The sequence below is a fragment of the Callospermophilus lateralis genome, chromosome 5, assembly GCF_048772815.1.
Source record: "Callospermophilus lateralis isolate mCalLat2 chromosome 5, mCalLat2.hap1, whole genome shotgun sequence".
Lineage (NCBI taxonomy): Eukaryota > Metazoa > Chordata > Mammalia > Rodentia > Sciuridae > Callospermophilus > Callospermophilus lateralis.
The window spans coordinates 147,972,764-147,996,612 of record NC_135309.1 but is presented as its reverse complement, the minus strand read 5'-3'; the positions used below and the strand labels follow the sequence as shown (position 1 = coordinate 147,996,612).

The following is a 23,849-nucleotide window of genomic DNA, read 5'->3' as shown; positions in this document are numbered from 1 at the left end:
TATCAGTGTCAATGTTGATGAGAATTTTATTTCAGTCACATATTTGAGTGTAACTTCAAATACCTAATTCTCTATAAGATGTAGTTTTTTTTTTGTTGTTTGTTTGTTTTTTTGGAGGTGCTGGGGATTGAACCCAGGGTCTTGTGCATGTAAGACAAGCACTCTACCAACTGAGCTATATCCCAGCCCTTACTATCCCCTTACTTCTATTTCTATGGATCTCTCTTCCCTTTCTTTCCAATCCTTACAAGGGAGGAGATGCCAGTATTTCAGCAGTCTGCAGGATAACTGCCCATAGCTGTGTGCCTGCTGGGGCTTGGGAAGGCTGGCCCAGAGCCCCTTTAGTTCTCCCAAGTCATTATAATCAGGGAGGAAATTATGGGATTCTGGCCATACCTCCATCTATATGAGCCTTCCTGGTATTTGCATCATATTTGCCAGATACAGTATCTTGATTTCATAGCTGAAGGAAATATTGATACAAAATGCATGGCAGATGGGTTTGTTTGGATTTTAAGCTTGGTTCTAGCCTACATTGCAGGAAAAGAGGTCTGGATGCCCTCCAGTGTCCTCTGCCTCTGTTCACTCCCCCCAATTTTGCCAGGAGCCCAGGTCCTCATTGAGATCTATCCCATTGCTGTGGTGAGATCTGTTTGTTATTGGACTTGAACCCAGGTCCAGTGGGAGCACTTTGTATCTGTTATGGCCAACATTCTACAGCAGGAAACAAGCACTAACAAGATTGCAAATGATATCTTAATTCCCAAAGCTAAGTTTTCATTTACATCTAGACTTTATATTTTATCTGTCAGTATTAGAAGCAAGCTTGGAATGCCTATAGTAAGATTGAAGAATAAGGGAATTTAAACACTGAAGTGTGAAATCAAAACCCAGTTTTCTGAATGAATAGGCCACTCTGGAGCTAAATCTCCACAAGTGTAACCTATTAGCTTAGCAACGATTTGCTTGTTAGAATTGCAATTGGGATAATTCACAAGTGGATCATTTCCTCTTCTTTATTAAGAGATATATTGTATGATTTACTATGCAGATTTCAGAACTCATTTAAATATAAGACATTCACTAAGTCTTCTAATAGGCCTGTTATCTTTCATACTTTTCCAAGACTGCTGCAAAACAACTTCTCCTACCCTATTATATACCAAAACTTCTACCTGTAACTTAAAGTTTACCTCTAAGCACTAGTTTTGATCAAAACAGGGAGCCTGGAAACAAATAGGAAAGAGAGAAAGAACGCATTCCTTTAGAGGCCACAGCCTTCTTTCTTTCAGATCTCTTTGCCTTTTGTTTTTAAACTAGTTCCTGGGCAGGTGAGGCCATATTGACATTTAGAACAAGAGGGTCCACACAGCCCCACCTGATGGACATATGTGGGCAGGACTATTCTATACACAGGACCATGGCCTCTGCTTCCCTTAAGCAGGAACTCATGGCCTGTGACTCTACCTAGCTATCAGACAAGGGCAAGATGAAAACAGAATAGCTCACAGCACCTGCTGAAAGATTTTCTGCTTCTTACCTACAGTGATAATAATAATTGCTGGTGCTGGTTGAGAACTTAGCAAGCACTCTTTCAAATACTCTAAATGCATTTAGTGTACACAATGATCCTCAGTAAATACTATTGCTATGACCATTCCCATATTACAATTCAGAAAACTGAGGCACAGAGTGGTTTGGTAGCATGGAAAACAGCACTCTACAGAAGGACCTGCATACTTAGCAACTAATGTGGCATTAGGTATTTGGGCAAGATTTCTCTTCACAGCACTCACCTATAGGAGTCAAAATATTTAGTTAAAATATTTACCAGACCATAATGCATAGGTTCTGGGATTGGGTCAGATGCATGAGTCCTGAAACCCCTATTATATTGATTGTGAGACCATGAGGGGATTCTCAAAGAAGGACCGAGAGAGGTGGCTAGGGAAGCTATTTGCCTACTGTTACAGAAGTACTTCAGCATTTAATTCATATTACATAATTGTAGTAGTTTATACATGATTGGCCATTGATAACTTATTATAGCCACTGATCAAAAAAACCACTATGATTGTACCAACTTCTTTTAAGAATGGTGATTCCCAACATTCTGTCCGTGGCCTCCACTCCCTTCAGGCAGCTGTGCCTGAGACCCTGGGTGTACCTTTCTGGCAGTGCAGGCCCTCGAAGCCCAAGGGGCAGTCGCACTCATAGCCATCCTTCCTGGGCCGGCAGCTGCCCCCATGGGCACAGGGGGCCCCCACGCAGGGGTGGACTGCATTCTCCACATTCACACCAGACGTGAAGTCATGCTTCACATGGATGGTTCGGTCATTCAGGATGATCTTGAGGGAGAGAAATGTAAAGAAAGTCAGAAATTGGGAAAACATCTTTATGGTCTTCTGGAGTTTCCCGTGGCATGAAAACCCAAGCTAAACATAGGGAAGTTTAGGAAAAAAAGTCAAAAGAGCCCAGTTACTGCTTTAAGAGACTTATAAGAGATGCAGGAGCTGAAGGAGATCTGTTTAGTACTTGGGAAGATCTACAGAGGAAAGTGTGACTCTGATCCTAGAATACCACCTGAGAACGCAAAGTCCAGGTCCTCAGCCAGGCTGCAAGTAGAATCTCCTGGAGGCTTTAAAGCACTTCCACTGCCCAGACCCACCCAGATCAGCTGAACCAGTCTCTGAAGGTGGGACCCAGTCACTAGTGCCTTTTAAAAGTTTCCAAGAATAACTGTGGAAGTAGCAGCTATGGCTAAGAGATGCTGCTACAAAGTGGAGTAAGGAGAAGATAAAACCAAGGTGCAGGAGGCAGGAATCCAGGGGAGCCATTGCTGCTGGTGGAACCCAGAAAACTTCCTGGTGTACTTCCACCTGCTTTGGTTAACATCCTGTACTGTGTCCCCTAAAACGCCATCAACGCGGGGCCTCCCTGACTGCTATGTGTGTATTTACAGAGTTCCTCCACACCTTCTTCCCTACAATGTGGCTGTAACCAAATTGATGGACTGGAGGGAGGGGTTCCCAGTTTCCGTAGCAGCAAATAAGTAGACCCAACTTTTTCAGCCCCTGACCCAGGATGTGTATTTACTTTGAGTTGTTGCTGACTTTGCAGATCTCAAGAGACAAAGAGCCCTCACTGCCTGGAGAAGTTACAAGAGGTGAGCAATTGCACTTCTGGCCAAGGATCCATGTGTCTGAGGCTTGCTTCACCCCTGGAGAGCACTGAAAGAGAAAACTTCTCCCCAGTGCCGAGTTTTATAAGCAGCTAGGGAAGAGCTAGAAACAATCTCCCCTCTGCCTGCTGCAAGTTTGAAGGCCTATGGAACTGAGCAGTGTGTCCTCAAGACAAGCCAGAACTGGCACTGTGCCCTGTTGGATATGGCACAGCCAATGACTCCGTCAGAAGGAGGGAAGGGCAGTCCCTCCTAGAAAGTGAGGAGGGAACAGTCGTGTGTGTAGTGTGAAGCAGAGTCAAGCCTGGGAAGGGCGGGCAGAGAGGACAATGCTTCCTGTCGTCTCAGCCTGTGTCCTAAGTGGCAATATCAAGCATGATTAAACAGGGCCAGTCCCACTCAGGGGGCGATGATGACCTGAACTGAGGTGTCTCTGACATCATGGTTCAGCAACAAAGGGAAGCACATCAGAGCCAGAAGTGTTGTCATGGGCCCCTTTCCTAGGTTCAACACTGAGGTTCAGGATGAGAAGGACACAGGCCCAAGGGGCACTTCAGTGCCGGGATGTGCAAACATGATAGAACCTTCTTTCACTGTGCCTCTTTCATTTTAGCCTCTCTCATACTTCATCTCAGGTCCAGCAACGGCCCACCCAGCACCTTGATTGCTAAAGGAAAGGAGGATGGAGCTGACACCCCCAGAGAGGAGATGCTCTGCTCAGATCCTTTCCTAAGCGTGTGGTGGTCCTGCAGGTCTGGGCTGGTGAGTCAACCTGCGTGTCTACTGCAGACAGAGCATGCCCTCATATTGGAGGGATCATAACAGCCCCAAGAAAAGGAGTAGGAGACAGAAATGAGTGCCGTCAATATCTTTGACCAACTTATTCTATTCTACATTTTTTTAAGTGAATCTTCTAGGAAAGGACTCTTTTCATGTTCTTCAGAGCTTGGTTACGTGACTGATGAGCAACAACTGCTCCAGTGTAGGGGTGGGTGAGGCAAAGGCCAGAGAGATTCTTTGTTTGGCTGAGGAGCTGGCTGAGCAAATTGCAAAGTAATGATCAGAGCAGCCTGAGCCAAGAGCTGCTATCCCTTCCCCTCACCTCCTTCCCTATTGTAGAAATATCTGTGGTGACCTGATGCCAGCTGCCTCCCCTAGTAGTCCCATAATATTTTGGTAGATTTCCTACAAAAATTTATCTTCCCTGAGTGGCATTCATGAAATGTCTGCTGGACACAGACTTGGGAACAAGTGTTACAAGAACGTGGGTTTGGAAACTATGCTGCGAACATTTTTTTTAAAAAAAAACCTTTAAAAGTTTAAAAACCTCAAAACTTCTTTATTGTGTAAAGTCAAAGTGTGAAAGCAGAGTCTGTACCTTCTGGATACTCCCACTGAATGGTTTGAGGACGCCTGAGTTCTTCTTCACATCATCATAATTGGGGACTCCACCAATAAAAATGTCCGTGTTGCACTTAATCTGCGTGAAGCCTCCCTGCCAAGAGATCAGAGTGACAAATCACAACAGAACTTTAGAATAGCTGTCCGAGACCAGCAAATGTGCCTTTGGTTCCCTGTTGGGGATCCAAATGGTGGAGATGGCCCCTAGACCTGTCATAACCATCTGTGCTTGACTTTCCCATTGTTCCTGAACATGGACTTGGATGATGGAAAATTTCTTAACATCTCTGGGACTCAGTGTCACCAAAACAGGAATCATATCACCTCCCTCCTAGGTGTTCCACGGCGAGCATATTCTGTGCTCCTCCAGCAATACCTCCCTGTTGGAAGATCACCTCCAAATAGCCCAGCTCAGGTTGGGCTGTGTTGCTTGTTTTAGCAATAAACATGAGCAGAAGAGAAATGAATCCCTGGGGAGAGTCTTTGGAGTCACAGGCTGGTTCACCACACGCTTCTCCCTCCCTGTTCCTCCAGCCAGGGTCTCAGATGAAAGCTAAAGTGGATTACTGTGATGGGTGACGTGAGCAAGAACTGTCCTAAGCTGTTGATATGTTTTGGGGTTGCCTGTGACTGACCATAACCCTGTTCAGTACATCCTGGAGGCTGAGATACTGTTTAGTTAGCACTTTTCCCAGAGTTGGATGCACATCAGCATTCCAGATCGTGGCTGTTGGTTAACTCAGTAAGGGTAACTCAGAAGCCCTCATCAACAAGAGAAAGAGAGGCTGGGCACAGGACAGATGGTTGTTCCTCAAGACCAAATGCAAAGGCCAGAGAGATTCTTTGTTTTCTCAATTCTCAGGGAACTTCCCAATATCAGTCCCCCAAAGTCTTCCTTTGTTTCTTGCTGGACTAGGTTACAAGCTGTATGCAATAGTTAATGTTGGAGCTCATTCCAACAGGAGCCATGAGCAAACTTGAACTGTTATAACACACAGCAATAAATAAAGATCTGAGGACAAACAAGTTATTAGGTAACATAAGTTATTATTTCCTTTGATTTATGGTAAAAAAATGCAAATAGTAGTATGATTCCATCATTTATTTAATAAATGTTATTAGGTACCTACTAGGTCCCAGGTATTATGTTAAGTTCTGGACAAACAAGAGCAAATAAGAAAGACACAGTACCTGTGCTGCAGGGGTTATACTGGTTGGAAGACTGACAAGCCCATGGGCAGATGGGTTCAGCACAGGTAAAGAATGTCTAGGTTCCTGTGGGTGCACCTGAGGGGTAGGGATGGCTCTGACCTACCCTAGACATAAGGAATAGGCAGGATGGTCAGGTAAGAGAACTGGAGAAACTGGAAGGAGTCAGGACTTGGAGGGTATAGAAGTATATAAGGAAAGGACAAGTCAGATCATGCAGAGCCTTAGAGACCATGTTAGGGGTTTACCCTTCACTCAAAAGGCAATGAGTTTTAAAAAGAAGAAGGGGGGGTTACGGGGGGAGAGGTATGTTTTAGGAAGGTTACTGGTCAGAGGGAGGAAAATGGATTTGAGGTCATGTCATGGGTGGAGATGAGGAGACAGAGATCATAGAGGAGGTTGCTCATTTCTCTCTGGGAGGGTTCTAGGTCCATTCAGGTAGCCCAGGGAAATCTTGATTAGATTAATAGACTAAATTTTCTTTGATCCATAACCTTGAGACAACTCCATGGGTCCTTATTTAACTGGAGGGTCATTAAAGAAGCCAAAGGGTTTTCAGGAAGTCTTGTGGCCCAGCACAGTACAGAACCAGGCAGGAACTGTTGCCACAAACCCAGGTGTTTCTCTCCCTTGTCTTTGCTCTTACCCCAGAGTTAAAATAAGAGTAAGGTAAAAGGAGCAAGGTTGTAGGACCCACCAGGTTTCTGAAAAGATGGAATTTTTTTCAGAAAATATGGAATTCTCACTGTGTCCACTGCATGGAGACGGGCCTCAGGGACTAAGAATCCATTCCTTTTGGAAGCTGTTATGGATTGGATGTGGGGTATCCCCCTAAAGCTCATGTGTGAGACCACTCAAGAGGGTTCAGAGGAGAAATGATTGGGTTGTAAGAGTCTTAACCCAATCAGTGAATTAATCCCCTGATTGGGATTAACTGAGTGGTAACTGAGGTGGTAGGGTGTGGCTGGAGGAGGCCGGAATTGGGGTGCAGCTTTGGGGTATATATTTGTATCTGGCAAGTGGAGATCTCTCTCTCTCTCTCTCTCTCTCTCTCTCTCTCTCTCTCTCTGCTTCCTGATCATCATGTGAGCTGCTTCCCTCCACCATACTCTCCTCCATGGATGTCCTGCCTTACCTCAAGCCCTGGGGAATGGAGCTGGCTCTCTGTGGATTGAGACCTATAAAACTGTGAGCCTTAAATATAACTTTGCCTCCTCTAAAATTGTGTTGGTCGGGTCTTTAAGTCACAGTGGTGAAAAAGCTGACTAAAACATCAACTGAGTGTCCTCCCTAGTCACCCTGCTGTTGAGGCAGGGCTACAGCTGCCACACCTACAGGACCAGGAGAGAAGCCAGCAGACCCACCAGAGGGAGGCCAGCTGAGTCAGGTGCTCCCGGCCTGGACCTGGCTGCTGCATGGTGGCGACCACACACCCTCACCACCTCACCACCTCACTGCCTGCAGCTGGAGCAGAGGGCCTTGTAGGTGACTAAGGTCAGCCATTGGTCTTTCCATGCCTGGCTGAGAAACTTCGGGGGAACTTTCCTCAAGTGCACAGGCCATAGGCATACCTCCCCGCGTGTTTACGTTGCTCCAGGTGGGCACAGGCTCCAATCCGCTCTGTCCGCCCACAGGCAGTTCAAAAAAGCCAAGAGGGAGAGTGGACTCTAGGGTATTGGTTCAATTCTCATTCACTCGTGTGGTGATAACATTAACTCTTAAGTGTGGTGTTTTTGATGTTACCATTGGGTCGTCTCTGGGATCCTAAAAGCAAATACCATGAGCTGAAGAGCTCCTTGTTTACAATCAGAGGTCATAACCCTACTGTTTCCAAAACTTCCATCCTGAGCTTTCATTCCTGTTTTACAGATGACTGTAAGGACGTGATACAGTTCTTCCTTCCTCCCTCCCTTTATTTAAAATTTATATGTCCAAGCCAATAGCCAGTCGGGTCTATACTGCTAGAATGTTCTGGATTGTACCAGACGTGACTCCAATTCTCCTTTCAGAATTCTATTTCCTTCATCCGTCTTCCCTCCTCTTTTCCTCCCGCTTCCCTTCCACAAATATATATGGGACAATTTCTAGGTGTGTCTACCTCTTCAAGCAGACCCAGTTTGGAATTCTTCTCATCTTAAGGGGGTTCTTGGTTCAGGCCCCCCTAGTGCTGCAGTCTCTAAGGCTGGCTTCTGGACATATATATCTATCTTTGTCTTTTCTGCCAAATACCTCTTTTCCCAACAAAGGTCTTTTTTCCTTCTTTTTCTATCAAGACATTTGCTTGTCAGGATACCAAAATTTGTTAGTGCCTCCTTAAATCTTACTTGGCCCAGAATGGAGACTGTTGAGAAACCAACTGTTCTCTCTGTTTTTCGGGGGCTCTAATTTTTTTGTGTGAAGAATTCTAGTGATTTAAGCAAATTTATTTTATTGCCTCTATCATGTTTTTTTCTCCCTGGACATGACCTAGAAATGAAATCATGGAGGAAAGTCACAAACTCCAGGAAATATTCTGTCCTTGAATTCTTTAATAGTACGTTAATACAGTCATAATAATCATCATAATTAATAATAAGTAAAGCTACACACCGCTGCCCAGGTACTGTTGTGCTTTGTATTGATAATTCTTACATTTCTCATACCCACTCTATGAAGTAGTCACGGTCATCGTCATTATGGTCACTGTGTGAATATAATAGTGAGATGAGACAAATCAACTGGGAGGTCAAGTAGCCAACATGACCTTATGCCATCAGTAAGTAAGGAAGTTAGATTTTGAATGCCAACATTATGGTTTGACAGTCTGTTTTTATAAGACAAATCTTTCCTGTACCACTGACCCTACCTCACAGACTGGGTTCTGATGGACTCCACTGATTCTGCCCATAAGGACAGGGTAGTAATGGGGGTAAAGGGGAGAGAAGGCAACTTTTTCAGTGCTCACCTTTTTAAGTATTAATTCGCGTATCCATACAGCAAAACTATGAAGCCTGTACTATTATTATGCCCATTTACAGTTAAGGAATAAAAAAAGTAATTGTCCAGAGGAGGGCTGGGATTCCCATCCAGGCACTGGAATCTGTGTGCTTAAACACCACACAGTGCTGCTTTTCCACCGTGTTCAGTAGAAAACTGTAACCCGGTTTTCACTCTCAGAAGGGAGAAAGGGTTGTTCTTACCACTGCCATTCCCTCGACTGTCTTCTGCTTATCCACCTGTAAGATGCCATTCTTCGCTGTGCGAGATACACGAAGCTCGTGCCATTGGCCCAGGGTGACAGCGTCTTCACTCCTGTGGAAGGGACATGTACGTTAACTTTATTTATCAACTTGGCTGAGCGAAGGGAATACCCAGGTAGCTGGTAAGATGTTATTTTGGGGTGAGTCTGTGAGGGCATTTGGGGAAGAGATTAGCATTTGAGTTGGCAGACTGTGTAAAGAAGATGGCCCACCAGTGTGGCTGGGCATCATCCATCTGCTGTGGGCCTGAATAGAAGGAAAAAATGGAAGAAAGGTGAATCTCCTCTCTAAGGAACCTGGGACATCCATCCTCTCCTGCCCTTGGACATTGGCACTCTCAGTTCTTAGGTCTTCAGACATGGACCTTGAGCCTCCTGGTTCTTGGACCTTCAGACTCAAACTGGGGCTTCCACCAGGGTCTTCCCTGGTTCTCTGGCCTGGAGGCTTGGGCAGAACCGCATCACCGGTTTTTCTGAGCCTTCAGCTTACAGATGGCAGACCATAGGACTTTTCTGCTTCCATCACCATGTGAGTCAATGTTTCTAGATAAAACTCTTTCTGTGTATCTATATTTAACCTATAGGTTCTTTTTTGATGATAATCTTGACTAATATGGATGGAAACTAAGCCTGAGTTAGCATATTATGGATAATTTTCCTCAATCTAGTTAGTGAAAAAACTAATACAAACCTTAGTAAACTCAAACCATTCAGCAAAAGGAAAACAATGTCTACTTAGTAACAAAGCAGTCAGACTAACATTTATTGAATGCCTTCATGGGAGGAGAATTGCTTTTATAATTTTATTTCTTCCTTAAAAAAGACTGAAATGTGGGCACAGTAGATCTGGCTTCCTGGATGAAAGGTGACATGAAGGTAAAATATTATAATAATTGTGCACAATCTTTGAAGAAGAGAAAAATTATATAGGTATGGTGCAAAAACCAGATTCCTTGGTATATGGATGCCTGCAATATTTTTTGAAATGCATATAAAGCAAGGATGGAATGGATGGATAGATATGGTAAATCAAGTGTGGCAAAACATTAATTATAGACTACAGGTGTTAGATATTAGGATATTTACAACTCTTTAAACTTATTTTAACTTTTCATAATGAAATTTGGGGGAGATATTATGATTTGAATATGTCCCCTCAAGTCCATATATGCTGGGAACTTATCCTCAACGTCTCAATGTTAATAGTGTTGAGAGGTGGGATCCTTTAAAAGGCGATTAGGTCAAGAGGACTCTACTTTCATCAGTGGATTAAGACCAATATCACTGGAGTGAGTTAGTTACTGTGGGGATGAGTTCCTAGTAAAAGGATAGATTCAGATCCCTTCCTCTTCTACCCTCTCTTATATGTGTACTCTCTTCCCCATCTACATTCTGCCATGGGATGACACAGTAAAAGTCCCCTGCCAGCATGCAGCCCCTTGACCTTGAATTTTCCAGCCTCCAGAACTGTGAGAAATAAATCTCTGTTCCTTATAAATTACCCTGTCTCAGGTATTTTGTTATAGCAGCACAAAGTGGACTAAGACAAGGGAAAATAGATTCTATGTTCTCTGATGTTTTGAAAAGGATTACAATTACTTTAAAATTCAATTACTAAATTGGGGTGGAAGAGCTTGAAGCTTAAATGATATTTAGAGGTGTTTTATGTGTTACTTTTTTATAGTGAGGTGTGCAGAAAGAGTATCGTTATTGCATTTGTATTTCTAGTTCCTGGCCCTCACTGAACCTCCCAATTATTTTTTGGTCCTGGATCATCTTTAGAAAACCACAAGGAATACCGATGGGCACAATTATTGAAGGGTCACCACCCCTTCATTTGATTCTTCAGCTCAGGCAAATGCTTTTGTGATTTGTCCTTAGCAATTAGAATTTAATCACCTTGGTTAAATCAATATGCAATAAAGAAACAAGAGGCTCCTTTAAAGTGGTCTACTTCCATAATAACTAACAGCACTCCTGTCATGTTCTTGTCCTGCCGAGGTCAGTGGCTGTCAATAAGCTTCCTCCCTCCACACAGTATATTGATCAAGCCATCAAGAGCTCATTCCGATTGTCTTTATTTTTGAATCAAGTTCATAATGATTTTGACCATCTTGTCCTTTTCCTGAAGTCAAAATGGTTTGGCCAATTCTACAACTTCCTGCAGTTCAGCCCTTCACTGAATTTTCTTAATGAAGGGGGAAGTCTTCAAAATGATTTTCAAAATAAATAGCTTCCAGAGAGGCACCTGAAATACCAGCTGTGATCACTGTTGTCAGGTCCCAGTGGGCAGAGGAGGGGACCAGGGTCAGGTAGCAGTTTGTTTCTTGGAGACTCTTGCCTCGTTTTCAATATCTAATACTCAAGAATTCTCTTTCCAATCACCTTTCCTGACAGGTGGGAAAATAAGTTACATTTAAAAAACATTAGAATTACAACGTGTCAAAAACAGACACAGAGTGAGGCAAGAGAGAAATTCTGGACCACGGCTAGAGCTGCCCCCAGAGAGAGGCAGGAAGACAGGGTAGACTGTCTAGAGGAGGCTGATGAGTCCTGTCCTCCCCAAGCTCTTTCTCATCATTCCTTACCTAGAAGAAGCCATTTAAAGTGCAAGGTGATATCAAGGTGTTCTCCTTTCTAAATTTGACATATAGTTCTAAGTGAATTGCTCCGGCTGTTTTGCATAATCATATGTAAATGGAATCAATTAAATACCCACCAAAGTTGTGCTAAGATATAGGATGTTTTTGCTTAACCAGAGATACAAAAATGTTTTGACCATTCCCCAAGGTGGAAGGTGTCACCGATGTGTGGGAATTCAGCCACAAGGACAAAAGTCAACCGTCTTTTCAAATAATTGTTGGAACTTAATGCAGAGAGCATTTCCCATCAGCTATGAAAAATGATCAGCAGTTAAGGGCAATGCATGGTGGTAACATCTCACCCACACACTCTCTAAAGAGGACAGGCTAGAAATATGAATACAACCAGCAATTTCCCTTAAAACAACAACAACAACAACAGAATAACTGATAATCTGTTGTGGGGTGCCATTAAGTACACCCTAGTGAGTTTCAAAAGAGAAGAATCAGACAAATGTAGGAACAAGAAGAATGTCTGCATTAGATCAGTGGCCCTCAGACTTGAAGGTTAAAACTACCATGAAAGAAACACAATGAGCAGAGGAAGACAGAAAGCAGTAGGAAAAGCATCAACACCTGCAAAACACAGGCTCCAAAGGATTCAAAATGATACTGACCTCTTGTACAGGAACCATCGATCTGCCACGGAATTTAATAGCACAAATTAGATAACAGGAGGAAAGTGTTGCCTAGTCAGAGCAATCTTGCAAATATCAGCCAACACTTTAGAGGCACCCATGTACTGTCATGCTGCTAAAAAGCGCCCATCACACACCCTTCTGGAACTTTCTGGTCTTTGCTATGTTGATGATTTATTGTCAGGTTCCTTCATAGAGAGAACAGTAAGTAAGAGACTTGCTAAATATCTGATTACCACCAAAAAAAAAAAAAAAGAAAAAAGCTCAAGAGGAAATTTAAAAATTAAAATGAAATCATGAAGGACATTTTTATGGTTAAATATTTGTGAATACATTTTTTACTAGTCAACATGTGTTGGTTGAGCCCTTCCACTTGACATTACAGAATGTCAGGTGCTGATTGGTTACAATTCACCGTGCTCCTGCAGAAGGCAGAGCATGACGGCAGGTGGAAATGGAGGCAGTTTACCTTCCATGGGGGAAAAGCCCATTTTTAACAGTTTGGAGCAGAGAATCGTTACTTGTTGGGTCGTTATTTGGGAAAGGAAACTTGCAGGCAGGAGGGAAGCCTGTCATCTTTAAGAAGCAGGAGAGGTTTCCAAAGAGAACAGTGTAGGGAAGACAGTGTAGGGAGGAGGACAGGCTGGTAGAAGGCAATTTGGTCTTTGGTGGGGGGAGGCTGCAGATGGTGCCAGATCTCACCTCAGAACACCAGTCCCAGAGCCGCAGTCAAAACGGAACTCCACGTGGCCGCCTGCCATCGTGATGGACAGGAAGTCCTTGCTGTTGGTGTCATAACTGTACAGGAGAACACCGTCCCCGGCGTCCGGCCGAAACATGATCTCAAACTCAGTGAAGGAGAGGTAATGCTGGGGCTCCAGGGGCCAGGGCGTGGCAGCGAAGGATCTCAGAGACTCTCTGAACTGAGGGATGGTCAAGGTGAAAGCTGAAGGAACAAGCACCGTGTTAGGAATCCCTGTGTCCTGCACTTCCCTGCTGCCTACAGGTGGACAGGTAGGGTGACTAGATTCTGACCATTCCATTCTGGAATGGGGTTGACAATATCAAATGGCATCCCAGGTCTGGCCCCTAACACTTCCCTCCATCCTTCCTGCTGTCTCTTCTCACATGTTGACTGGATGCAGGAATCAATGGAGGACTCGGAGAGCCAAGGAGAGCCACTGGGTAGAAGAGACCTGGGTCCCTGAGTGACTGTGTGGAGCAGAGCCAACAGCACCAGCACTGACCTGCAGTGACTTGGGATTGAGCAAGAATAACTACTGAAGTAGGGGATGGTGTGCAACAGCACTGGCACATTCTGACTCACACGTACCCTTTTAGTGGTATGGATTTGAGATTATGTTTTTTGTGTTTTTTTTTTTTTTTTAACTTTCCCAGTGTGATATCTTAGGTCCAAACCTGAATCACTCACAGAGGAATCTGACTTCCTTTAGTGATCTTAGCTCTAGCCTTGTTTTAAGTTTGGAATTCTGGACATATTAAAGCATCCTCAAGCCTGTATGCTTTCCCAAGTCTTAGATTTTCAGTTATTATTTTCATGTGCCACTCTGCACCTGTGTTTGCATGCCTGTGTTACATGTATAGATATGTGTGTGTACAGAAATATGTAGACACAGATTTATTACACACAATATTACAAGGTGGAATAACTCAGTGGAACCATAAAAAGAAGAAAAATAAGAGCACGTTTGTCTCATCGTATCATTAATTTCTGTGTATGCCTTCCCAAACTTTTCTCTGAAACTGTCAGATGTTTAAAAAAAAGCATAAGCTTTAAATACTTTTAATTCAGTGTGGTACAAACCACACAAATGCAGGCTTTCTAAAAGGTATGAGGAGCCCACCCAAGCTTAGCATCTCAAAGTGAATGTATCTTTGGTTGGTTTGGAACTCTGGCACTCTGACTTATTTTCATCCCTCCCAACAAAGTAATCTTGATCCCATAAAAATATATGGGGCTTTGCTAAAAGTGCACTGATGAAAGATCATATCCATGCAAATTAACATGCAGATAGAAACTGCCATCAACTTGCTTCTTTCTCACCATCTTCACAGTGTCGACCTTTGAACCCAAGGGGACAGAGGCAAATGTAGGAGTCGGCTTTGATTGCTGTGCAGGTGCCACCATTGATGCACGAGGCCTCATCACATATTCCACTGCTGCACTCCCCTAAATGTAGAAGAGAAGGAAAAAGCCAATCCACCAGGCCAGCCATGCAACTACCGTGCAACCACACAGACAGACATTCATGGCCCTGAAAAATTATACCCTGGTCCCCACTCCGGTTGGTCTGCACCCCTGCACAGCTGCACACTGGCTTGCAGCATAAGTGGAAACTTCTCTTCTTTTTTATATGATTTTGCCTTGTCCTTTCTAAAGAGCCTCAGGAACTTTTAAAGACATGATGGACACAATAAATCAAATAATATATCATTGGGCAATTTTAGGACCACCCATGGGAATGACTGAATTTTTCCTGCTTTAATCCATCTCTCTGTTGTTCCCGCAAGAGTGGATTTCAATCCTTCTGATGGCAACAGAGTGTTTATGTTAAAAGCATTCTAATTTGTGTGACCCCAATTAGCTTAAGTGCAGCTGCCTTGTTGGTTCAAAGTTGAGACAAGCAGGATAAGCGCTGGAGGAGTTCAGCAGCCATGCCTAAGCTTATTAACTTGTCTGGGCTGTGGACTTCTCTGTCTGGGACAGGGAGGGGGAGGGGAGGGCTCCACGGTGCCGAGTGGAATCCCTGTTTCTATTTCCAAAGTTACAGTTGTATGAAGGACAGCAAGGTGCCCTCCAGCAAAGACTGCTGAGGGGTCAGCGTCAGATGGGCCCATTCTCCCTACCGGCCACCTCAGAGAGCTGCATAGAGGACTCCTTTGTTATTTTCAAGATTATGAGATGAAGGGAAACAAATGGACATTTTCTGGCTGCTTTCCTTCTGCTTCTCTGGTCCTCCAATTCTTTCTTTAGACACAGGGACCACAACCCGGCCCAGTGGTATGGATTTGAGATTATGTTAAACCTGAACTACATAGGGTAGAGCAAAACACCTTCTGCCGGGCTGAAGCAGAGGGGGAAGTTTGTGATTGGGCCTAAGGAGTCGAGATGTGGCGCTTGCCCTCCCCAGTCTCCAACATGGCACCTGTGTGGGCTGGAGGCTGCCCCTCTGTGAGACAAGGGATCCTCCGTGTCCTGATTGTGTCATCTCAGTAGGACAAGTGTCACGGTGCTTTCCTGATCAGCCGCCTGCTTTCATTGGTCCAGTTTTGTCTTTTCATAGACTCACTGGGAGCAGGGTGGTGCTCCTAGCATGTACCTAGGAGAGGCTTCAGAGGCTGCTAACGGGATTCAGTTAAAGTCCTTTAGAGGGAGCACCACCCAGGCTGGGCTGGGCTGGACTCTGTGAATTCTAGCTGTTGGACACTGGGAATTCTGGTAGAAGTGACTGTGGCCTCTCTTCAGCCACAAACCTGAGAACATGGCACCCAGCATTCGGTGTCCACAGAGACTCCAGTGTTGGTCGTAAGGAGCCAAACTCTCACAGGTCCCTGTGCATCACCTATTTCTGTGGAGTGCAATTCTTTCTCAGAGGAGGCCTATTTCCAGAGGAAAAGTGGTGTCCTCAGATCCTTTCAGAGACACATGGAAGAAATTACTTGACATGATTGCATGTGAAAACCAGCCAGGGTATTTACTTGATGAAAGCAGAGTTTCAGCAAGATCATGCAGGCAATGGCATGCAAGGTCAAGGTGACTGATGGGGGGGCGGGGAGGAAAGAAATCCCATGGGGCGGTAAGCAAGGATAGAACAGGGAGAGAACAGAGGAAATACCCCCAAAGAAACAATTCATTCTAGAAACTGAAAGAGGAAGGAGACTTCAGCAGTATCTCAAGGTGTGTAGCTTGGAGACAAGAATAACCATGCCGAGAGTGAGGAGATGGGGGCTATGAAGTGAGGAAGCAGAGGAGGAGTTTGCTTGGGCTCCATTTTAAGCACAAGAAGACTGTGGGAATGTCTTCTGTGGGAGTCCAGAGTCAAAGAAAGGAGACAGGTTCCCTGGGTTCCCAGTCCAGGGTCACTGTGGCACGGATCTGACTGAGTAAGTAGAATAAAGCAGAGAGGCTAATGGTGCAGGGCGTCTGTGAACTTAGATGGGGAAAATATTACCTCCTCATTGCTCTGAACAGAATTGAGTGTCTTTCTCAACCATTATTTTGAATTCTTTTAACTCCCATTTTTTTTGGTGCTGGAGATTAGGTCGGGCTGTGCATGCTAAGCACATTCTCTACCACTGAGCTCCCTGCCCAGCCCTTCCTTGAACTATTAATTCGGGGATGAACTCCAAGTTCATTGCCAGTTTAGTGATCTCCCAGGTATTGTTACCTTGCATTTGTTGCAAATATCTCAAAATACATCTGCTGGTGGCTACTTTGAAATCATGTAGTCATTTCACTCACTAGAGACCCTCTCTCTACCCAGTCCCTAAAAATCTCCCTGTTACACACGATTATTGCACTATCACTTCTCTTTTGTAACACTTTCCCCAATTGTCATTTTACTTTGATTCGCGGGATTATTTGATTGATGAGGTCTCTCCTCATGGCAGCTGAATGACAGCCCAGCTGGGACCTGTCTGTCTCGTTCATCACTTCATCTCTAGCACTCAGCATTGAGACGAGCACTAAACATGTGCTCAAATAAGTATTCATTGAGTGAAAGAATGAGTAAGAGTTGATGAGACAGAGTGAGACTCACGGCTGTCACCAATAGGCGCTGTGTTGTATCTTCCTCAAAGTTCATAGGTTGACACCCTCATTCCCAATGTGGCTGCCCTTGGAAATAAGGCCTTTCAGGAGGTAATTAATGTTACATGAGATCTTGGGAGGGGGGGCTCAGGTCCAATCTGACTATTGTCCTTAGAAGAAGAGGAAATTTGGATGCAGAGACCCAGGGGCACACACACAGAGGAAGACCACGTGAGGCTCTTGAGAGTGCAGCCAGCCAGCCCAGAGCTCAACAAAGAGCCCCAGCGGAAGCAGAGCCTGCCTGCACTTTGACCTTGGACTTCCAGCCTCCAGAACAGGAGGAAAGGAACTGCTGATATTTAGGCCGTGCGATCTGTGACACTGTGTTACTGCAGCCTTGGGAACCAAGACAGAAAATGTGTGGCGTGGTGGTCAAAAATGAGAATTTGACCTTCTTCCTGTAGAACAGAGGACACAGAAAATCTCTACTTATACGATTGTGTTGGCTTTTACCCTGGACAGGGAAAGTTGGGGCGAGAAGGCTGATGGGTTTGCTCTGCCCAGTGCGCCCACACTGCACTTCAAGCAGAGGTTAAGATGGCAGCAGGGTACGTCCCAAGGTTTGCTTCACCCTATTGATACCAGAGTCAAGGTCAACATGTTCACAGGGCACCAGTTTTCGCTGTTCTCCCCCCTGAAGTTCTGCAGCCCTTCTGGCTGCTCACCTTCCTGGCCCAAACAAGAAAGGTAACCCCACAAACCCTCCCAACCCACTGGGCAGTCACTTACCCACATCAGCCCCACTAAGGGCTTTCCCCAGCGGCCAAGGCCTCATATCCATTCTCTTCCCATTAACCGAAAGTGACTGCACACAGCCTTGAAAGCCTCTGTTTGTTCCCGTTGCTCTGACCAACCAGTAAGCGCTGGGAGCCCCACCAAGATATAGAGGGGTCCGGAAGGTAATTTTACTGTACTGGCCCTTTAAGAAAAATAAGAAGGATCTCACCAAACAAACTCAAAAGCCAAGACACAGCAGAATTTGGTAAAGAAGGCTGTTAAGATGCAAGTTACAGTCCCAGGGTTCTCTTTCACAAGCATTTGTCTTTAAGACATGGCCCTATTGAGAAATGAACCCCACAGTTACCATGTGGAACTCAGGGAGCTCCCAGGGGGCTGTGCTTCCTGCAGGGAGGATGTTGGAATGCCCAGAAAGGAAGGGAAGGGAGGTCGGAGCCCACACCAACCCAGCAGGCCCTGGACCATGCCAGGCATCCAAAAACAACCTTTCTCTTTCCAATCCTGACACCAATTTACTGTGTACCTTGGACAGGTCATAGGGCTATACTGTCCCCCAAAGGTGGCCATACTAATTTTGGGTATATGTGGGCCAATACCTACCCTTTCTCTCACCAAACCGCCTTTATACTATGTACAGCAGAAAACACCACAGGGGAGTAATTGCCAAACAGATTGTGTTGCAAGATATTTTTCAGTTGGCCTATGGATGCAACTTGTTTTTCAAAATGTCATTACAGCGAGGCAGGGAAATTTCCAATCTTAGACCGAACCACAATCCAGATAGCAGGTTTGGAGGTTACAAAATATAGAGCTGAACATTAGTAGGAGAAAATTAAGGTACCGTGTTCTTTGTTTTTGTTAGGAAAGAAATATCTCCTTCATTTGAATGAAAGGATAAACACAGGATCTGGGGAAAGGCATGCGGCCACAACTTAATAAACACACGAGTCTGAATCCTTTTAACTCTGTTTCCAGCAAGTAGTAATGTAATCATTGTTTTTCTCTTTTGTAATGCACAGATAAGAATCATCTGTTAATAGGGGACTGAGCAGGACAGTAGTTGCAGTGGGGTTGGAGGATTAATTAAGTTGTTTGCCAGCTGCTGGACACAGTGCTTTCATTAGATGAATTAAACACTTTCTTGGCTTATCTTATCAAGATCTTCAGAGTTTTCTTCTTCCTGATCCCATCCTCACCCTTTGGGTCTTATCCCCTGATCCAGGATGGAAACAGGTGAACTGACAGCTCGTTCTCTTTCTAGAGCGTTAAGTGCATCAGAGGGGGTGGGTGTCTCCTTGGAGGAGCCCTTCACAAAGTCTCTCAGGCAGCTGTCTTTAAGCCTTTACCTCTCATGAGGTTAATTTTGGGTCCCTGGAGATTGCTTTGCCTGCAGAAATGAAAACCATCTGGAGTTTGCATTACCCCAGAACCACCCTTGACAGTTTGAGACAATTCTGAGGTATAGTCTATACTCCAGAGCTCCACTGGGGGACCAGGTCGGAGCCACACACTGAAGAACTGTGTCTGAGATCTGGCCCTTGCTGACTTCTTCCTCTTCCCTGTTCGTCTTCTCTTCTCCCTTACCACTCTCCCTGAGGAGCATTTTCTTAATATATCACTTGTATGGGATTCCTCATCTCAGGCTTGCTTCTAGGGAAGCAAACTTAAAATAGAATTGCTGTCTCCCCAGACAGTTTATTAAATATTCCACATCTGTGGTCCTGCTTATGGACTTGCTCAGCAAGTCCCAGTAGGGTAGAGGCAAACTTTGCCCTGAGTGCCCACAAAAAACTACCTGATGTTTTGCAATTAATTCTTATATTTATTAAAATTGTAGTTTTTAGGAGACTGGAAAAAATGTGAAAACGTAAATCATTTGAACTCACATTAGTCATTGGATTCCTTGTACATCTCTATCAAAGGTTTAGATAACTCGCTTTTTGAATACCTGTCCCCCCAAGGGCAGGAAAACATCCCCTGAGACAGTCTATATCACCTCTGCACATCTTTGTATGATTAGGTGAAGTTAAAAATGGTCTTCCCAAGGCATTTCTCATTCTGTTTCAGGCTTAGGGGTCAACTGAATAAAACCTCCTTCCCCAAGACTCTTTTTTTCATTCTGCAATGAAAAGCAACGTGCTCTCATCTTCTCATATCTAAACAAATACTCCTTCCATCAACCATTAAAAGGATTTTAAGTCATCTTCCTATGTGGGTGACTGGCCCTTGATTGTGCTCCTATTTTTCTGTGGCTCTCTTAGAATGTCATTACAGAAACAAATGTAATCCTTTTAGAGGATTAGAGTCACCATTACAGTCACTGGAAACTATTATATAGTCACTAGAACAGAAAAAAGACTGCTACCACCTTTTTTTTTTTCAACATTCTATGCCTCTATTAATGCAGCCTATATTTCCTTATCTTGTTTTTACTGCTCTGTTTTTTATCATCACTGAATTTCCTTGCTTTAAACTATGGGAGATTTTTACATGCATTGCATGTATTTTAACTTCCTATCTTCTTGTTAGTATTTTGTGTCCAAGTTTGAAGTCTTTTTAGTTCTATCAAATTTCATTTATCAAGTTTGTCTTATTATTCTGGCATTGATGTGACTTTGTGGTTCATTTATCTGTTCCCCCTTTTTTTTTCAAACACAATATCTTTATTTATTTTTTATGTGGTGCTGAGGATCGAACCCAGTACCTCACATGTGCAAGGTAGGTGCTCTACCACTGAGCCACAGCCCCAGTCCCTGCCTGCCCTTTTATTCTCCAGGAATATGGGTATAAATGGTGTCCTTGTACTCACATTCATTACATTTGGATTTTTGTTCCTTTGGAAACTTTGGGTCCAAATTTATGACTTTTTTTTTTTTTTTTTTTTGCCTTTAGAATCATGAAGACATGACCCTTTATATAACATACCTTGCCAGAACAGAGTAGTGAAGAGCCCAGGAGGGGAGGAAGCTTAGACATATACACAATGGTTTCCTTGCTCCATTTGCCCTAAGAGAACACAGATACCTGCCTGTTTATAATTGCAGGTTCCGTGTCTTGGCAGGTTGCTAACCTGAGCTCTTTACCCTAAACACAGTCTTCAAATTACTCAGAGCATAACAAATATATGAATTCCTAGGTGATTTGCTAAGTAACCCAACAGTTAAATTATTTCCCCACTTCCGACAATGATGATCTCCACAAAGGTGGTGAATTCATTATTCCTGCATCTTGAACCAAGGGAATCTTTGCAGCTATTTTCTAAAGTCACAGGACTCTGACCCTCCTCCCTCAAAAGGAAGCTTTGAGTCTAACATTGATGAGGGACTGTTCTTCCAACAGGGGCTTTCCTTGTCTTTCATGTCCCTGTGATGTCCTTGTGGATGCAGAACATGTTCCTGGGCACACTGCACCCAGCAGCAATGATGCCTGTTCAAGTCTCCCTGCAGTGCTTGTGGCCTAAAAGCTCACCTGGAGCAGAGCAGGAGCTTGGCAAAGCCGTGGTGTGGGTCCCTTTGCATCCTGCTGACTGACCCTGCCTCAGCTCTCTGCAGGGAGCCCCTCTCCAGATGCCAAGGGTGAGTGGTAGTGGGTCGGCACGGTGTGAGCCTTACCTGGGACTGGCCTGTCATGGGGGTGCCATTGTTCAGCTGCAGCAGCCCATTCAGCCCATCTCTGTAGAGCACCACTGTGTGCCAGGCCCCCAGTTTGATTTTAGTCTCACTTACAATGATAGCGACCCCTGTTCCACAATTAAACCTGTTAGGAGAAAAGGGAAGGAAGATTCTTTGAACAATTGGCTCACCGTGTTTCCAGACTCTATGGGCATACCTTCCAGGACATCAGCTCCTTCCAGAGTGGATCTGTTCAGAGCTATGCCTACAGATATCAGCAGCTGTGTAAACCTGAGCCTGGATAAGCAAGATGCCTCTTCCCTGGAGGCTCCATCTATTTCTCCTTAACCTGTCCACAGAGCCTTTGGACATAGTGTCTTCTTCGCTGGATCATCTCTGCAGCTCAGAAAATGAGAGGCAGCCAAAGCCCTCCCTTCTCTTTTTCAGATACTGCCAGATGTGGAAAGTGAGTTTGAGGTGCATAGAATTAGAATGTGAGCCACTCTGCTTCCAGACATTTCTCTGTGGACTTTCCCCACCTCTCAAATGACAGGCAGAGTGATATTAATAAAACATAAAAATCCAAGTCTTCACACTCATTTTGGCAAGCCGGCCAGCCCTGCCATCTGTGGGCAGCTGTACCCACATACAGGTGAGGTTTCTATAGGAGCCTCCAGCTCTGGGGCCAGGTGTGGGGCAGAGGAGGAGCATGCTTAGGTGGATGCATTATTTTCTTTTCCCAATCTCCCTATGGTTCAGGGCTGTCTGATCATCACCTGAGAGGCAGAACTTTGGTCCTCTCTGGTTAACTTCTAAACAGCCACCATGCCACTTGCATATGGATCCTGAGAGTGCTTCCCTGGGAGAAGGTGTGATGGGCATCGTCCTTATTAGGATGTGCACAGTTCGCAGCCCTCTTTTCCTATCCTCCCATTTTTCTCATGACCTCAGTGGAATGGAATGGTGTCCACAGGCTTCAAAGAGGGGGATGTCAGAATCACTCAGTGTGCACTGCAGAGCTTAAGAGCTGCTTCCAGCCCGGAACTGCCAGAGCTATTGTGCATCTCTCCCAACCTCCAGGTGCTAGAGCCCCATAAGGTTAGAACTACTGCCCAATCCTGGCAGCTGCCATAAAACTTCCAGAAATCAAATCACTTAGCAAAGAATGAAGGTCCATTTTCTAGTTCAATTGGGATGTTTAAAAGTTTTTCTACATGAAAATTACTTTTTGTGCTGAAATAATATAAAGAGACCATAACTTCTGATGCATCTCAAGTGCTTGCTGAGGAGATGGGGTTGTGGGGTGGGGGGAGTGCTCCAGGCACCTGTACAGGTAAACTCACTCAATCCACTGAGGTCCTGGAGACATGCAAGCTCAGAGAGGTGATGTCAGGCGCTGCAGGTGAGGCAGCAGGGAAACAGAGCCATTGGGACCTCAGCCAAGCACCACAGAGAATGACAAGGAGAAGCCCCCTGGTCACTCACAAATAGGTACTGGGTATACCCCTCACTTCTCCCTGAAAATGTCCTGGGAAGGCCACCCATGTACTAGGGTGGCTTCTAAAAGTGTGCTGGGAAGAATGACCAGGGCATAGGAGGCAACCCACTGGGTTCACCACAGCCCTGAGGGAAAGAGGACGTGGCTTGAGCCTCTGTGAACCCTCTGGAGGCTGTGGGCTCCTCTCTGCTCTCTGTGGCCATCAGCCCTGTAGCCCCAAGGGTGCCAGAAGGAGCTCCCAGCCTTCTTCCCATCAGGTCCACTGGAGCCCCAGCACAGAAGGCTGACCTCCGGCTTCCTGCTGCATCAGAGCTGGGTGCATCAGAGCTGTCTGCTGCTGGGTGAATGTGGCGGCAGGTTCCAAACCCCAGGTTTTCAAAGGCACCCTGAAGTCCTGACCCTCGGTGTTGGGGAAACAGGTGGGCACTCCTCTTCTACACGAGTCCATCCTCTCTATGTTTTACTTACTCTATAAACTTGTCATATAATGTAAGGAGAATTTTAAAAAACTGGTAGGGATTTGGGCAAGAGTTACCTGAACTGCAGGGAGCGTCGGATGATAGCCAGGGACATGAAGTCGCCCCTTCCATATTCGTTCTCCCCGCAGTAGAGCAGCAAGCCGTCCTCTGCCTCCGCCTGTTGTTACACAAAGAAAAGCCACATGAGCAGTGATGGCCTCCTCCTCCAGGGGGCGCCATCTGGACGCACTCATGAATATGCAAGCTGGGCATTCTGCACGGTAGGTACCCTGTCTACAAGGTGCCCAGCACGTGGGCTCCAGTTCACTCCCAGGCCCAGTGGCGATGTAAGCAGTGTGTAGAAATGGCAGGGAGGTGAGAGGAAGGTCCCCACCGCCCCCCAC

General features: G+C 45.0%; 1 protein-coding gene across 2 annotated transcripts in view; it reads right to left on the bottom strand.

The window, feature by feature from the left end:
* Egflam (EGF like, fibronectin type III and laminin G domains) overlaps positions 1-23,849 on the bottom strand; it is a 173,837-nt gene that overhangs the window by 20,168 nt on the left and 129,820 nt on the right. For both annotated transcript variants that reach the window (XM_076857391.2, XM_076857392.2), the window contains 8 exons: positions 23,523-23,623; positions 21,490-21,634; positions 17,870-18,059; positions 14,375-14,500; positions 13,012-13,255; positions 8,971-9,082; positions 4,560-4,676; positions 2,168-2,348 (listed from right to left, as the gene is read on the bottom strand). In XM_076857391.2, coding sequence (XP_076713506.2) covers positions 2,168-2,348; positions 4,560-4,676; positions 8,971-9,082; positions 13,012-13,255; positions 14,375-14,500; positions 17,870-18,059; positions 21,490-21,634; positions 23,523-23,623 — 1,216 coding nt within the window. The remainder of the gene's footprint in view (positions 1-2,167; positions 2,349-4,559; positions 4,677-8,970; positions 9,083-13,011; positions 13,256-14,374; positions 14,501-17,869; positions 18,060-21,489; positions 21,635-23,522; positions 23,624-23,849) is intronic.